The 18474-nt window shown below is 35.5% G+C and overlaps 1 protein-coding gene across 2 annotated transcripts; it reads left to right on the top strand.

The window, feature by feature from the left end:
• Window positions 1-6098: 6098 nt before the first annotated feature.
• Window positions 6099-17861, top strand: LOC144838783 (potassium channel subfamily K member 18-like). Of its 2 annotated transcripts, XM_078694263.1 has the most exons (3): window positions 6099-6222; window positions 10521-11077; window positions 16839-17861. In XM_078694263.1, exons 2-3 carry the CDS (start codon window positions 10585-10587, stop codon window positions 17687-17689), a joined length of 1344 nt encoding a protein of 447 aa, XP_078550389.1. In that variant the 5' UTR covers window positions 6099-6222; window positions 10521-10584; the 3' UTR covers window positions 17690-17861. The 2 variants fall into 2 exon arrangements, with proteins under 2 accessions (XP_078550389.1, XP_078550390.1); XM_078694264.1 differs by lacking the exons at window positions 6099-6222; window positions 10521-11077 and adding an exon at window positions 13706-14718.
• Window positions 17862-18474: the final 613 nt, after the last annotated feature.

The following is an 18474-nucleotide window of genomic DNA, read 5'->3' as shown; positions in this document are numbered from 1 at the left end:
GGTATATTATCTTTCTACTTATAGTTATTGGTATAATAATTCGTTGATGACTTATGACTGAATTATAATTTATGTTTATAGAAATCAATAATATCGCAATCAATTTGTTATTCTAACATAACATTATATTTCTAAGTTACTTAGTCCTATTATATTTTTCATCAAGAGCAATTTGTTTAATCAATAATCGTAGTATACCGTAAGCAAAATAACATACGGGGTACTCTATAGCATGTATTTTCGATGGTTACAATTATTGTCAGGTCCTCGCCTGTCAAATGAATGCTGTAGGCCTACACGATACTATATGTGATTATACTTAAAACTGGTCCTCGCGTAGGCTATCAGACGAATATGTACACGTGCCATACGTGATACCTGAAACTGTGGTCCTCGCGCGTCACACGAATGTAGTATACGTGACATACGTAATGCTACTTAAAATTGCCTGGTCCTCGCGCGTCACACGCATGTAGTATACGTGGCATACGTAATGCTACTTAAAATTGCCTGGACCTCGCGTGTCACACGAATGTAGTATACGTGGCATACGTAATGCTACTTAAACTTGCCTGGTCCTCGCGTGTCACACGAATGTAGTATACGTGTCATACGTAATGCTACTTAAAATTGCCTGGACCTCGCGTGTCACACGAATGTAGTATACGTGGCATACGTAATGCTACTTAAAATTGCCTGGTCCTCGCGCGTCACACGAGTGTAGTATAGGTGGCATACGTAATGCTACTTAAAATTGCCTGGTCCTCGCGTGTGAAAATAGATTTCTGATCAATACCGTAAATTGATGATAAAATTATGAAAATATAAAACCATTCATTATGCTATACACATGTTTTAATATTTTCCAGTAGTTTAATAATGGAAGATAACATTAATTATTGATTATCGTTATGATGAGAGTTTAACAATGATTTCATCTAAAACAGCACACAACATATTCTTCGACAAATCCAAAATTACGCATATTATGCTAATTAATGAAGGACGATATCATTAACATAACGACAATTAATTATGACGTCATTATAATATCATACATAAATGGTTGTAATTTGCTATTATTCCAAGGGGAAAACACGTTAAATATAGGTTTGGTTTCTGCTTATTTGATAATCATTTTGTACCAATGTAGGAGGTTTCTTTATTTAAAATGTAAAATAAAAGAACAAAAGGTTTGTGAAACATTGCTGTGTTTGAGTTTTTACTAAAAAAAATATAGGCTAGTGATCCCCAAAATGTGCTACTTTATTTTACCAGTTAACAATTATAACACAAGGGATGTCACGTTTACAGATTTTCTGATAATTTATGATATATTTTATAATTAATAAGTGAACAATGATAATAATAATATCATCCTCCGTTAGGTGCGAGCTTTATATTGGAAAGTACGCTATTCGAATAAACGCTCCGGGGACATTTATTCGAATAGCTTAATCTTTGGGAGGGTTTTTTTTTTGTAATATGGTAACATGTATAATAAAAAAAAATTGTATCAAAATGATTGGTAAATTGTAGATCATGACAGCTAAAAATTCTACTGTAAATAGAATTGTGTTATAATACAATAATTGCTTGTGTGTATAATGTGGCGGGGCGTTTATTCGTCGGTAGGTGAGGTGTTTTTTTTTTATTCTAAACGATGTTCTATGGGATAGGGGGTCGAATAAATACGGTAATGTATACAGAAAAAGAAAAATGATTTTCTGAAATCATGTGGGATTCATTTATTGTTTATATTCAACGTCGAATTTTGTCAATTATCAAGCTGTTTCATGTCAGGGCAGTAAGCGGTTTGATTTTTACTTAAAAGTTGTTTTTATAGTAACTTATACTTATTCGGTCAGTTACAGTACTTACGATATAGTCTGATATTGTAATCAAACGTTACCCTGCAACTAATTAGATCTGTAATGTTATTGATATATTTGTCCATATCAAGGATTTGATTTAAGCCATGCGCGGACATTATTTGTATTTTCAAGCTCACTGGTTATACATATAATCATATCCAAGTTGCAGAATATTCATTATAGAACTTAATATCATAATCTCCTCAGAATGAGATGGTAAATTTCGGTCTTAATTCATCCCCTAAGAGCAAGTAATCAAGTTCACATAACATAAATGTGACTTATTTGTGTAATATTTCTAATGACACATGAGTCACTTTGAATGATCGTACGGTCTGTACCGTACTAATACGAGCGAAGATAGGTTTAATATGGACAGCCGAATATGACAATTTAAATGATACAAACGCAGTACAAGCATTGGAGTATGTTTGTTCAAATGCATTACAATTCAGTTATAGTGACATACTTGTAATTATACACGAACTGGTGTAGTTTGAACAATGTTATTTAATTAACACCGTATCAGTAGCACGATACTACATGTAATTGTGATTAAAACAGTGTGTGAAACGTGATCAATGATTTACAAGTTGAAGAAGTCATGCATGGAGTAACATTCGAGAAAAACGTCAAACATTAAATACACACTAAGCACGTAGTAAATCACAAGGACGCAAGCGCAGCGTAAGTTATTTGACCAATGACAAGCGATGGATTAGTCGAACTGTCGCTCATTAAAGCGTGGTTCCCACTAGAGACACAACGCCACTGTTCGAATACGTCCTACGAATCCCTATGGCGAAGAATCATGTGTGCATACGAATGACTGGAACCTAATTTTCTTATAATGTATTGTACATTCCCTGCCAGACCTATATTATTGTACGCTGCAGGCAGATGTGCATTGCTTTTTGTTATAAATGTTGTTTTGCCCAGACGTAATTATTTAAAGAAAACATTATCGAAAATTTAAGCAAATCAACCTCCACTCCAAAAGTATATGACATCCTTAAATGTAAAATTGTTAATGAATGGATGAATGTGTTGCCCATTAAACCAATAGATAACATTGTAAATTTTCCATTGACAAAAATATTATCTACGTAGGCCTACTTTAGATCATATAAGTATAAGATCAACACAACCTGGTAGAGGTAATTAATAACGGGGATACGTTCCTGTCCTTCGACGTCCGGGCCAGCTGCGTTTGAAACACACGATATCGCAGATGGTTTTACGCATTTTTAGATAGCACTCCGTAATTGATTAAATATATTCTTGGCATTTTATACAACTAGTATTTGTAGCGTTGCATACATAACACTTTAGTGTTGAGTACAGTTGCGGTCGAAAGTATCGCTAAAGTGAAAATGGTAAAATTGCGATCGACATACCTGATGTCTAACAATCAGCAGACATATGGGCAATACAGTTATTTGCTTGAACTTATGTTTACGTTTTGGCTTGGTTTGTTTGTAGTAGGCCTATATATTTTATAAAATCATGCAAAAAAAAACGCTCACTGCTCAATTGAACGCTTTAAAATAATGTCGAGGTTACGTCACGCGAAGCATGAACGATATTGAACATAAAAAGCGTTAAATCGAAACGCATAATATATTTAAATCTTCGCTATGGTCTTAGCTTCCAGGCAGCAGCGTCAGTATCACCTACGAATTAGGATGGATAAAAACCGATTTTCCGTGAAGTCGTTAAACGAAGAAGATAGTCAAGTGACTAATCAATAATTACAACATGTCGTTGACTTGTAAATAACAGCGTACGTGATCCTACTAAATTAGGAAATCAATGACGACACGGGCAAATGTTTCTATAACTCGTCAGTGAGACTAAGTTGGTACACTTTTGACGCCAATGATGTATGATTGTAATGTCTCACTAATAATGTACCGTTACCTATACATACAGGCCGGACACGCGGCAAGGCTCAAATTGAACCGAGTGGCGCGAAGCTTGAAAAAAGTTACCAATGGAGCAACTCAAACGAATTCATGACGACGTCACATTCGATTATGATGTTCACACCGAAATCGTTCGTCACGTAAAAATAAATGTTCGATTTGACGCGTGTAAATTGTTCAATGTGCACCGGCATTTATGTCATAATATATGCCATATTGATCAGCTTGTATGTTTGAATAGATACAACGAAATTTGTCAAATAAAATATCTAAATAAAATTGCTGAAATGAGGTTTCAATAAATTCTTAATCCACGTCAGTTCGTGTAAATTCTTTGACTCATAATAAATCACCGGTGTATCCGTCTAAAGGCCAATTTACACATCTGAGCGGTAACGGTAAGCGGTAAAAAGGGGAGCAAAACTATCTTGATGTTATATCATGTTACCGTCTGACTGTATATAATTTATCTATTACTTGTCCTATGTTACTTTTATTCATATCTTGTATACTATATTGTTCTTCGATATTTGAGTAAATGAACTGAATTGAATTGAATATGTGTTATTTCTTATGACCATTTACACAAAAATCGGAGCGAACGAGCGGACGGGCGGAAAGTTAAGATTTTTTTGTGGGACAAGCTACGCGGTTTTTGCTAACCGTTACCGTTCGTATTGTCGTATTAGCATTTATCTTCGTTATACCCCCACTATCACAATCAATGTCATCAACGCGTCTTCTACGGCATCTGTGTCGACAACATTGCTACACAGCTTCCGCGTACGCCAATATTAATGAAATGAGCAGACTCATTGCCCTGGTGTTTCTACGAAAATGATACGCCTAATTTGTACTATTATGTACAATATACGAACATGTTATGCATGGTGTCCCAACATTATTCGAAATGTGTATTAATAACAACCCTACGTGCTATTATTTTATGAAATGTACAGGTCAACAGTTGTTACCTAGTTATTTTGTATACTACTTTTGTCAAATACATCTTTCCTATTCTCCAGAATTAACGTAAAAACATATTTTCCGTAAATGACCAAACATCTAGTTTATTTGGCAACAGTCCTTATTTGACTTTAGTACATATTCGATTGCAGTACCTATTTGACTGCAACACTTATTCGAATGCAACACGTATTCGACTGCAACACTTATTCGACTGCAACAATTATTCGACTTCAGTTCATATTTGATTGCATCACTTGTTCGACTAGAGCACTTGTTCCGACTACAGCACTTACACGACTGCAACACTTATTCGACTTCAGTACATATTCGAAGGCAGCACTTATTAGACATTCGACTGTAGTACATATTCCACTGCAGCACTTAAATCGCAGCACTTGTTTCGGACTGCAGCACTTGTTTCAGACTGCAACACTTATTCGACTTCAGTACGTATTCGACTGCACCACTTATTCGACTTCAGTACGTATTCGACTGCAACACTTATTCGACTTCAGTACGTATTCGACTGCATCACTTATTCGCTTCGGTGCATATTCGACTATAGCTCTTAGCTGTATCACTTATTCTACTGCCACACTTATTCACTTGCAGTACTTATTCGACTGCATCACTTATTCGGCATTGTAGCACTATTTGACTGTAGTGCAAGGTTAAAAAAATACCACAAAACAGTGCGAAGAAGATCACACAGCAAGCGCGTTTCTGATGTTATAAATGTAATGGCTTTTATTGAAACACATTTTAAATAGAGGTTTTCCATTAGTTTCCTACCACCCTAAGCAATTGTGGGTGTAATTTATCAATGAATATGCATGTAGAGCTTAACGTAGTTTCTTAATAGAGGTTTTCTATTTCGGCGAATAGTACGATTAATACTTCACTGTATAAATACCGTATGCATGTCTATTGACTAGGCACTGTAGTAATATAATGCCAGCATATTAATACCATCAGCATAATAAACTAATAAATGTTAAATAACATAAATATTTAGGTCATATACGATGAATAGTTTAAGAAAGTAAAGGTTAAATTGACATCCAACAAACAAATCGCAAACACTGTCATCAACTAGTCATCTGATGCTCGCAATTCTGAGGGATACTCAGTCAACAATTACGGCTGTTACAAAGTCACGCTCTGATGGTTAAAGTCACGCTCTGATGGTTAAATCTAACATGTTTGCATAGCACTGACTAAAAAAACTTGCTGATGATAATGATATTTATCATATCACCAATGGCCTATTGAGTCAAACCTTAATGCATTTCACGACAGCGCACACCCGCTAGAGCATATCATAATTATTGTGAATTATGCTAGCCAACGAATTTTTATAACCAGTATACTCAAATAGTGGTTGTATGGAATATAGGGAGGAGGGCTTGTAAGTACAGCTCCCAATCCCCATCCATCCTGTAGGATTCTATCAGGTACGGTAACTAATGTTCTATATTTTTAATGCGCCCTTAATTTTGCATTGCACGAAAATAAGGTTTAGTAGACAAACAAAACAATATCGTACTAAATAAATATCACGAAATATTGTTTTACTAATAATTGTATGGACGAGGTCCAACTTTTTCAAAATGTACGATCGCGACAATTAAAACGCGCGAAAATTGAATTTTAGGTACCGAAAATTGAATTTTAGGGTACCGAAAATTCCGGTGCAAAATTATTGCTAATCAATAATAATTTATCAATTTTGGTTTTTAAAAATAATCGTTATTGTGTTTATTTGTATAAAGCAAACCAGACAATGTGTATCTCTATATATATATATATTAATTATATTAATAATTTGTTAAGAATACCTACTTATTTGGGCGTGCAAAGTTCGAAATTCAAATATCCAGATCTTGCCATAACAAAACTGTTGTTGATTATCTAGAACGTATATACGTTCATGGGTAGGACGTCTTTAAGAAAACGTTTAAAGTCGAATGTTTTTTAGAACACCTACACATTAAACTAAACTTGTTTAGATGCAAACGTAGATGCAAACGTCTTCACACATGTATACATTTAACGGTTGAACGAATTTTAGCTTTTATAACGCATATACGTCAATAGTGGCGAACGTCTAACGCGTTCTAGCTAAAACATGTATACGTCGTTTATTAAACGTCTTCATGTAGAATACGTGTATATGTTCGTGTATTGAACGTCTTCTAGGTAGAATATGTGTATACGTTCAATGATAAACGTCTTCTAGCTATAGTGTATACGTTCAAGGGTTAAACGTCTTCTAACTATAGTGTATACGTTCAAGGGTTAAACGTCTTCTAGCTAGAACATTATATTCATTCAATGGTTAAACGTCTTCTAGCTAGAATATGTCTATACGTCCAAGGGTATAGCACGTCTTTTAGAATGCGTATACGTTTAAGGGTCTAACTTCGTCTAATGCATACGTTCAAGTATCAAATGTCTTTTCTTCTAGCTCCTACATTTAATCAACAAGACAATGTGGTATAATTGCCTCGGTCTAGTTAACGACGACTTGTTCAATTTGTGTTATTTGTTCACGTAGCTAAAATTAGCTCGTTCTATTTCTACACTTTTCTGAAGTCCTTCAAATATATGTTTAATTGTACATTAACGGCAAACATATTTGTTCAATGTTGGCTTTTCTGCCGAAGACAATACAGTCTCATATTGACAAAAATGAAGAAAAAATACATTATAATTAACACACAAACTATATTGTGCAGTATTATTGAATGTTTTAATATTACCTTTCAATTTCCTCTTAAGCCATCTCGTAAAATACGAGCTTGAAAGAAATTTCATCAAATATTATGCTGGCCTTAACATAATGTAAAAATAACAAGGACTTTTTTCCTAACGTGGATTTGATACAGCCTTGCTTTCGAATTTTCTAATATTTAGTGTTTTTTTAAAAAATATATACGGCCATTTAATTTATGAAACACAATAAGTCTATTGGTAACGATTAAGCAATAACTAATTTCTATAAGTCAGTATTCACCATCATTGTGTACGTACGTGTACTGTTTTTTTTATTGGATTTTCACCATTGTTCTTGGTTTATTGTACTCAATATTGTCTCATCCTCAAATTCATCTCATTTCAAATGCATAACACGTGACTTTCTTTAGATACTGTTTGAAATGTGACGGTGTTGCTAGGCAAAATTCATTAAACAAAACGAGGAAACGTTTCAAGAAAAATGTTGATAAATTACTTTTTAGCGAATTCCTACATTGGTGAGCCATCGTGTTTTACCGACAACATTTTGTATATCGTTTATTGTAATCTATTAAGGTAGGTAAATACAAAATATACAATGTGTCGAAATTTGCGTATTTAAACGTGCGTGGTTTCGTTGACGAATTTGATACAGGTTTTTTTGAACGCGATGAATTGCGCATTGTTTACATTGGTACACAGTTTCTCAGATTCGTATGTTAAATAAAATGACTCCACGAATGTTTACACAGTCCAAAACTGAATACCAATAATGATCTTGAATGTAACTTGGCTGTCATCGGTTTCTTTTTATAATACAACAGTGGAAACATTTTGGACACAACAAAACGTCCCTTTAATAGAGATGTCTCTCTGTTGAATAGGGGTTGGCCAGTGTTAAAACATAATATTAATAGGGCGTCCCCTCGGTGTTTCAACGGTAGGTAGGTAGGTTGTTGTGAAAGTTATAATTTATCTTATATTGCTATCTAGCCTAATGAACCATGTCCACAACATTATTTATATATTACTAAAATACATGTAGAACCCCTAATAAGGGGACACCTTCAGTAGCCTAGAAAGTGTCTTCTTAAAAGGGGTGTCCCCTAAATAGGGGTATCCCCTGAATAGGAGTGTCCCCTGAATATGAGTGTCCCCTGAATATGAGTGTCCCCTGAATAGGAGTGTCCCCTGAATAGGAGTGTCCCCTGAATATGAGTGTCCTCTGAATAGGAGTGTCCCCTGAATAGGAGTGTCCCCTGATATAGGAGTGTACCCTGAATAGGAGTGTCCCCTGAATAGGAGTGTCCCCTGAATAGGAGTGTCCCCTGATATAGGAGTGTACCATGAATAGGAGTGTCCCCTGAATATGAGTGTCCCCTGATATAAGAGTGTCCCCTGAATATGAGTGTCCCCTGAATATGAGTGTCCCCTGAATAGGAGTGTCTTCTGAATAGGAGTGTCCTCTGAATAGGAGTGTCCCCTGAATAGGAGTGTACCCTGAATAGGAGTGTCCCCTGAATAGGAGTTTCCCCTGAAGAGGAGTGTCCCCTTAATAGGAGTGTCCCCTGAATAGGAGTGTCCCCTGAATAGGAGTGTCCCCTTAATAGGAGTGTCCCCTGAATAGGAGTGTCCCCTGAAAAGGAGTGTCCCCTTAATAAGAGTGTCCCCTAATAGGAGTGTCCCCTGAATAGGAGTGTCCCCTGAATAGAAGTGAGTGTCTGAGGGTTGTACTGTAGTTTTTTGTCACAGGGGGGTCATCTCTGACGTGAAGGTTAAATTGTTTTATTTATACAGTTACAACTATATTGTCGTTAACTATCCTAATAGACTATGTCCACAGCATTATTATGTATCAAAATACTGTTATTCTATTGTTCTATCCTCGTTGCTTATTCATTGCTATTCATATTCATCATAAATTAAATTAGCTCCAATGCAAACCACACGCAATATAATAAAGTAATCAAACGCTTGTGAATTGGTAAATTGCTGTAAAATTGATATCATGCATAATTGGAAATAGCAGTCACTTTACATTACGTAAACGCGTTTTCGTGGCATAGTAATTGCGTTAATTAAAAGTGTACTCACTCACTTCGTCAGGTCTGTGAAACTTAAACCACGTCTAATGGATCTGTAAAATAAGATGTATGGTAGCTTACTTACTAACAATAAATGTACGTATATGACAAATTGGAAGTACACAGGAACCTATTATTAAATAGGGGTGACTCAAAAGAGGGGGTAGAATGTTTATAAAGGGGTTTCTACTGTAGCCATGCCTGACACGGAACAAAAACAACCTTAATCTTGGTTCTCACTTGCAACCAAGGACGTTAGGTACAATGTAATTGAGTTGACCAATCACAAACGACAGTTCGGATGATCCATCGTGTCGTGATTGGTCAAATTACTTACGTTGCGCTAGTGGGAACTAAACTTTAAGTAGTGAAAATAGTGGCTTTGAGAACAACGGCAAAATATTACTCATTACGGTAGGGTTAAAACTCTCATCAAAGGTATAATCAATAATAAACTGCGTAAACATTTACTGTAGCTTCCTTTCGTATAGATAGGAGATTCTTAGATATAAACCAATTCGACTTATAGTTGACTGGCTGTAAGCCTTCTTCAATCGTGGTTTATATACACTTGATATACTTGATCACTTGATCTACTGATTACCTTCTCATCTGGTCATAACGATAGCCAATCGTTCAAAAAGTAACCGAAAACAGAGCAGCTATATGAAAAATGTGAATACACATGAATTTTTTTTTTTATTTTTTTTTTTTAAATGCGCCTTGAGTACTCTTGAGTGGTATGTGCGCTATAAAAATCTTGTATTATTATTAATAAAAATATATATAATTCACACTTGTTTATAATATAGTATATACGAAGAATCGAATAACATTTACTTGACGTCATTAGTTTTATATAAACCTTATAGTAATATAATCATGTGCACCTGCAAAATTAATATAGAGCTTCACTGTATTTTTCTTTTTAGATGAATACAACTCATTTGTATCACAGACTAAAAAGCATATCTTTGCTAGACAATACCTGCCAGAATGTCGGACGACAAGGCACAAGAAGATCCCGAAAATGTGAACACTCACAAAACGGTAACCTTTAAAAGAAGCATGCAGGCGTCAGTGTACGGCGGCAAAAAGAGCACGAAGAGGAGTATCTCACGGATGTCTACAATCCTAGAGCTGCCAAACTGCAGTAGAGAGTGCCGTAAGGTGCTGCAGATACTCCTCATCAACTTAGGCCTGTTCGCCTTTTTGATTGGATATGGCGTCATCGGAGCAGCTATTTTTCAGGCGTTTGAAGGGCCAAATGAGGTTGAGGAACATTACGAACTATGTGATAAAAGAACTAAATTAATTGAAATGTTTGCAAATCTGACAAATATAACATTGATAGAAAGTAAACTTGTGGAATACGAGGAGAGTTTACTGGGTGTTCATGATAAAGGATACGAAACGATTGAAGGCGAGGAAATGAATTGGAACTTCTTTGGTTCACTTTTCTTTGCTTCAACTGTAATAACTACGATAGGTAAGACATTTCATTTAACATCATTTATCAAGCGTAGCTCGTACGCTGGATTGTAAAGGAGAGAAGGAAGGCGGAGAGGGAATGACGAATTGGGTAAGGAAATGTGGGGGAGAAACAGAGAGGGAAAGAGGATGGGGAGAGAAAGGCGTCGAGCGAAAGACGGGGAGTGAAATGCAAAGAATGAAAGGCCGGACGGACGGAAAGGCGGAGAGAGAAATAATCTGAGAGAAAAGTGGGAGAAAAACAGGGATGGAATGTAGTGTAGAGAAAGGCGAGAGCGAAAGGCAGGGAGTGGGAAGGCATGGGGTGTGGGTGGAGAGATCATATTTTCACAACTTTGTCGTGTCCGTTGTTCTGAACGATGAGTACCACATTGCTGCCGTGGATCCTAAATCAAATATGTCTCAGTTTGCAGTTAAACTGGAGGAACAAGCAGCTAAACAGTTATTATTTCGTTATAATTATCATAATAGTTCTACTCAGCCTATTGTTTACGATCTGAGCAATGTGTGTTGCCATAGAACCTGTCAATAGTGTTACTTTATTACTACTACATTACTTTGGAGCTTGAATGTAATTAGGCCTAAGTACGGTAGATGACAATAATGAGTATAAGCCTAATACGAATCCTATTATTAGTCTAATGCAACTACCATTAGCGTTATAATCACGATTAAGCTTAAATTATATTTACCTTAATTGTGTCAAAAAATACGTTTATTATGTATTTCAGATTTTGTAACTACTGTATGTATCTCAGATTTTTTTAAATAACAACATTACAGGCGTCACAAATGACACATTTAACACTGTATTACGGACTTTGCCTAGGATACTGCCTAGGACTTTGCCTAGGATACTGCCTAGGACTTTGCCTAGGATACTGGAGATAATATACAGATAATTATTTCGAATTATCTTGATATACTTAGTTTTGTTTATTTTTGTTTTTTATAATAATGATGGAGTAAGAGCAGTTTTCTGTTTGGGCTCATGCCTATTACTTGCTCCTGGCAAGATGAAATGTAAAACGTACTTTTAAGAACTGTTGCCGAATAAATATTATTATTATTATTATAACCTACTATTATAAAGAGGGTGGGGTGAAATGTGTAGCTTTGCAGCAGTGTATGTAGGGACCTGTAATACGTAATATCGCTTGACGAGTGTGTAGAAGGGAATCCCCTACCATCTTCCTTATCAAATATTCATTATAGACCTACCCAACAAGACTTTGATGCCAACTTGTGCTTGTGTTTTTTTGTATTTGTAGCGTGATCTTTACATGGAGGTTGACCTTATTTGTACAGGGCGATACTGATACGTCCAATATGTTATTATTATTTGATTATTTATTCATGCTCTAACCGGCGTTGTTAATTACCCGCTAAGATACCGATTATGCCTATTTATAACTTGAATTCAAAATTGACGATGATTCCGAGCAATTAATAACCGAATCTATTAATTAGTAGTAAAGTCAATTGCAAATAGCAGTCATTTTTAAGATACTAGACATACCGAAAGCAAGCGCCTAGCAAACGTGCGCCTTCCCCGCATGTGCCTCTCCAGCTGTTTAGTTATGGGTCATCGTAAATAGAGCCTAGAGACAGAATATTATTGCTAACCAAACATAACGACAAGTGCAAGTTCTCATTCATTATAAATTTACATGGGTTGTATTGGTGTAACGAACGCATTGTGTTATCTATTTATATAAGTGTACCATTAATTAACAAGATCTATGGTCACAGAGTGACACTGCGTACATGATGATGATATAAGCTGGACTTTTCTTTCTGATATATTATAATAGACAAAAAATGAATATATCAAATTATCGTCCAGCAGTAATGTACTGATTCAGTATCTAAATATTCATTATTTATTTGAGTGTACCAAAATTAAGTAATTTATGAGGCCTATACAGTATGAAATTTACCAATTTGGAAACATAGACTCGAGTTATTAGATAATGTATTCATTTTCATAATTATAAGACATTCTTTTAATTAAGTTTCTCTTTTGTATATTTTGATTAAGACAGGACCACAATGTAAAACAGAAACACTGTTATCTGATTGTTTTATCCTGTATAAATATATTATTTATTATTATTATTCTTTTTCCTTATCTACCTCAATGAAAATGTTAGATTACTGTACGTATATAGGCATATATGGTAGCTTTTTAGAGTGCTGTTAGGAACATAATGAGATACAATGTAATTGATTCAATTTTATGATAAAGATGAAATAATATATTTCATGAAAAAGTTAAAAGAAAAAATTAAAGAAAGAAAATATATATACAGTGTGAATAGATATACAGAAGCAACAAAATAGCAACATAAATAATTAGAAATAGGCCTATATTATAATAAAAATGCATAATTGCCGTTTTAAACGTTTGTATTTCCGCTAGAAAATTAATAATGTCGTGAGCAACTGCATTTTGCAATCAACTTGTAGGCCTCCGTAAAAGATAGAATGATATAGTATTGTTTAAGCTCGTTATAAAAACAAAGGATGATATTTTAATACTGTAACGCAATCTTTGACCGATACACGCGTCGAATGTCAACACAAACGTGAGAAGGTAGTCTGGCACGCTTAGATCAGATCGTCTGACATGATCGGTGACTATTACCAGGTGTGGTTAGGCTCGTGGTGACGAAAGGACTACACTCGATGTTCGATTTATTATAAGCCCATACATTTTTGTTGCATGATGTGCGTATCCAAAATTGTTTAAATTGATGGGTCAACAAAAATAGACCGGTAAATTACTAAGATGCATCATTGTCTATATAGATCTCGGCAGCAGACACAGAATGATGATTGCTTTTTAAGTATCCTCGGCTAGGAAGATGATCTGATGTTATTTGTCAACCAAGATTACCACATGCTTGTTTTAGAATCATTATTATAACGGGACACTAATTCGGTACACGGCGTATGTGACAGCAGCCACGTCCCATCTGTTGCGTATATATCTGTTTAGGTCGTAATTCTTAAGAGTATGTAACGAAACAAGAACGCCGGAGCAGGCATTTCAATGAAGTTACTCATCCCTTGATGCAGTATTACTAAACTAGGCCTACATAAACGTTATGGTGAATATACTAAAGTGAGAAACAATACGGTACGTATAATTCTGAGCTATGGCGCAAGAAGAGCGACTGGACAGAGATGGACACTCGTCAACTTTTAAAGATAATAGGCCAACTTATGTTTTATTGAAGACGGCTCCTGTAGAAGATGAAGACTACAGTATTTTGAAACACCCTATTTGTCGCAATGCTATTAAATACACCATAGTGAACATCGGACTGTTTATACTGGCGTGTCTATACGCTTTGATGGGAGCTGTAGTGTTTAAGGCCATCGAGGGTCCTGTGGAAGAAGAAGCCTACGACAAATTCGTTGAGTCGAAGGAGTCTAGCAGAAATGAACTCATTGACGAACTGGTTAAGTTGACTGGATACACGTCACGATCAATTCTTCAAAATGTATTGGATTCGTATGAAAGCAAACTAGAAGAGATTTCTGGATGTACCTTAGTGCCAACTAAAACATTTGAGCCAGAATGGAATCTTCCTGGGTCGTTATTCTTTTCAGTTGTTGTCATGACAACGATAGGTAAACAATTCATTAAGTTTTTTACAGGCTCTTTTATGATTATTATATTATTTTTAATATTCTGATCAATAGCAATCACTATTAGCATTAAAATAATCAATATTGATAATAGTTTGTCTTGAATATTCGCTAATTATAATTAGCAAAGAGCATCCTATTCTCGTGTTACAATGTATGGAATAGTGTACTGTACATGTATCACAGATTTCTTATATAGAATCACATTTGCGTCTGTAAAATCAGAAAAATGATTTTAAGGTAAGGGTAAATACAGTGGCATATGTGGTATATTATGTGACGCGGATGATGTCTAGATACAGTATCCGAGGAGAATCAGCTACAAATAGGATAATAATTGATTTTGTTTAATTTATGGAAAAGAAACGTTTACATCTGAAACCACGCATGAGGGTAGGCCTAAATTGTTATTACGTCACTCGTTAAAATAATCCCACGTCCATTAGTTATAATAATCCCCAATTAAGGATTGAGTAGAAATTGTGATTAGGTCCACCGCAGATTAGGTCCACCGCGGATCAACAGTAGCCAGTATACTATAAGCTCAAAGCAGTCATGGAAGGACTGCACGTAGATAATGATATGTCTTGTATTTAGTCATGTATTGGCTATCCACCCGGAGGCATAAACGAACTATTTATATATCCGACGGATGTTATTCACCCTTAAGCTATTCAAATACAATTTCTACTACGGTAACGGCAGTCGTTAGTTTAATGAATACTGTATATTGAATATTTGCATGAGTTAATTGTTATTAATAAGATAGCAGCAGTCGATTCGTCCTAAAAGGTTAATCAAGGCAGTGGAGAGATGTACCTATTAAATACATAAAAGAACAAATATACACTGCGCTTGTTCGTAGCGATTGAATGTAATTTCATGTCGGATGAATATCTACGTCTTTTGAAAGTAATTACATGACCAGGTCGCATCTGGGCCACACCAACTGTATTTTTTCAAATTGTTTTTACATAATTAAGTAGGTAGAAGGGTCTTTTATTAGGGCCAGGAGGGGTTACTTGTCTATTTCCGTAGGCATATGCAACCTACTTCTCACGAGTGAGTTTACCAATCACAAGCGACAGTCTTTAGACATGATAACAGTAATCATATCGTGTCTATTTTTGTGAATTTTTTATCTAAACATTCCAATATATTTTAATTTGTCTTATTTCTAAACAAGGAAATCGGAATGGATTAACTCTGACAGCATAATCGTAGTTTTCAAATCTCATAATTCTGTCGTAACATATTATTGAATGTACTAAGCTGCGTGCAATAAATAATACATATTTAACGATTTCGTGCTCACAGCATGTTAGAAAATACACTTCGGTATGCATCGACGACGAAGTTAAACGGGATGTGAATTACAATATATCGTGTATCTTGCATCAAATTTATCGAAATGTATATGTTTAAAGTCGTTTTGCTCACTATTCGCGCAAATCGACAAATCGAACATTATCGGGGTAACCGTCCTGGGCCAGGTATCTTTCGTAGTAACATGTAATATACATACCATCTTAATAATGTTAAAACTATTTTGACGTAACGCCTACGCAGAAATGTATTTTTGGAACGGAGGTGTTGGGTTCAGATGCCTTACAATAATTACGACCAAAAATATTTAGATCTTACACGTCAACGTGAATCATGTATACAAAATACTGTTACATTAATTCTGTAAAGAAATTAAGTTTGATTAAAATGATTAATCCCACGTTATTTCTGTTTTGGTTTAGCGCCTTGAGTGGTAAAGATTACCATTTCTATTTCATTCTGTAAGTGGCGGGCTCTCCGCTGTTGAGTGGGAGTTGAAATAAAATGAAAAAAACAATTATTCATAACATTAGTGTAAATAAATAATAATAATAAAACATTTGTGTAAATAAATAAATGAATAAATTAGGACGCAACGCAATTGGATACGCGCAACGCATATTTTCCAAGAAGCGCTAACTCGGATGAGTTAATTGTCGTTTATTGGTCAAGGTTGTGCCTGGTATATGCGTACGTCTCTAGTGAGAACCAAGCTTATCGGTTTTAAAATATTGTTCTCTCTCTCTAAAATGATCCTTAATATTTTATTCTTGCAGGTTATGGAAATTTAGCACCGGTGACAAGATGGGGTAGGGGATTCTGTATGATTTACGCCGTCTTTGGTATCGCATTGCTACTGTTGGTTTTAGCAAGCATAGGTTCGCTACTTGCTAAGGGTGCTACAATGTCCTATCGATACTTTAAAGTGTTCTTAAAGAAAGATGGAAGTGGTGATAAAAGAAGAGAAAAGGAGTTTGTACGAGAAGTGCCAAAATCACAACTTGAGGGTACATCGCGTAACGCTGTCGTTGAGGACAATAACGGCATGGTGGTGACGCGTCTGGAATCGGAGACTAATAATAAAGATCGACCTATCTCTCCATTCTTTGATCCTCATGTGGATTATGGCAGGTCGGTTGATCCTGAAGATCCAACTAAGCTAACCCAGATTTCGCTCGAGGAACCTAAATCAGACGGGGAAGAACGTATAAAGACTCCTGATATTCAAGGAGTAGAAGAAGGTGAAGAGAAAAAACACAGCAGTCTTGATGAACTATTTGGCGACGAAGACGAAGCAGGAACAAACATCCCGCTGACAGCCATATTGCTGTTTGCCTTTATATACATGTGCCTTCTAGCAGGGCTTCTTACAGTCTGGGAAGATTGGGACTACTTTGAAGCGTTGTACTTCTCGTTCATAACTCTTACAACAATCGGCTTTGGTGATCTTGTACCGCAGCATCAGAAAAACCTGTTGGCCTGTGTTTTTCTGATAATGGTTGGAATGGCAGTCATGTCCATGTGCATCGCGCTAGCCCAGGAAGAGATTATGTCGAAAGTGCGCCAGATCGGTAAACTTATCGGGGTTATTATCACAAAACGTAGAGAATCAAAACGCAAAAAGTGACGAAACTAAAACACCACATATTTTGTGTAAGAACATGTATACATAAGTTGACGAAATAATGATGATGAAACGTTGGTGGTTTCTAAACGAATTTCATCCACAAATTAATTTCACATAATTCATTCGAAAGTAGGCCAACTTTAAGAGAGAAAATACGGTGGGCGATAACAAATAGTTGGTCACGCTAATGTAAGTAACAATGTTTTATTCTGTAAAATACCTACTGTATTTGATAACGGGATAATTATTGTGGTACAAATACCAGTTGTTTAGGTCGATCAATAAAGATGCGCGCATTTTGATTGGCTGGAAGTGTGCCACTGTTTTATTATGCAAATCAAAGAGAGTTTATGTAAATAAGAAGAGTGTCTGCATGATGTATCACATACTGCATAAGCAAATCATAGAGGCGCTTTCCGTCACATGATTTTTGCGGCACTTTTGTACGTTCAATGTTAAACCACGTGATTTTTGCGGAATTTTTGTACGTTCAAGTTAAACCACGTGATTTTTTGCGGCACTTTTGTACGTTCAATGTTAAATTACGCACTATGATATGCAACAGGCTGCCTTATGATATTTCACTGAGCTTTACTAGCATTTTACATATCGAGACAAGATCAACGTTGTTTGTATTACGTAATTAAGATATAATAGTAAGGTCAAATGTAAACAGGATGCGTTATTAATGTATTAAATATTTCCATTGTGGAGATTATGAAAACGAAATTGTTATGAAAGAAAAAAGACAAATTACGTGATATTTATGTATGTTTAACTGTCTG

This window comes from Antedon bifida, chromosome 3 (genome assembly GCF_963402885.1).
Source record: "Antedon bifida chromosome 3, ecAntBifi1.1, whole genome shotgun sequence".
Lineage (NCBI taxonomy): Eukaryota > Metazoa > Echinodermata > Crinoidea > Comatulida > Antedonidae > Antedon > Antedon bifida.
The sequence above is the reverse complement of the archived record's forward strand: the minus strand, read 5'-3'. Positions and strand labels throughout refer to the sequence as shown.

Excerpts from the sequence above, each read along its gene's own strand:
- LOC144838783 (XM_078694263.1), top strand. The coding sequence starts at position 10,585 with ATGTCGGACGACAAGGCACAAGAAGATCCCGAAAATGTGAACACTCAC. Across the intron at positions 11,078-16,838 it reads AACTGTAATAACTACGATAG|GTTATGGAAATTTAGCACCG; the intron begins GTAAGACATTTC and ends TTATTCTTGCAG.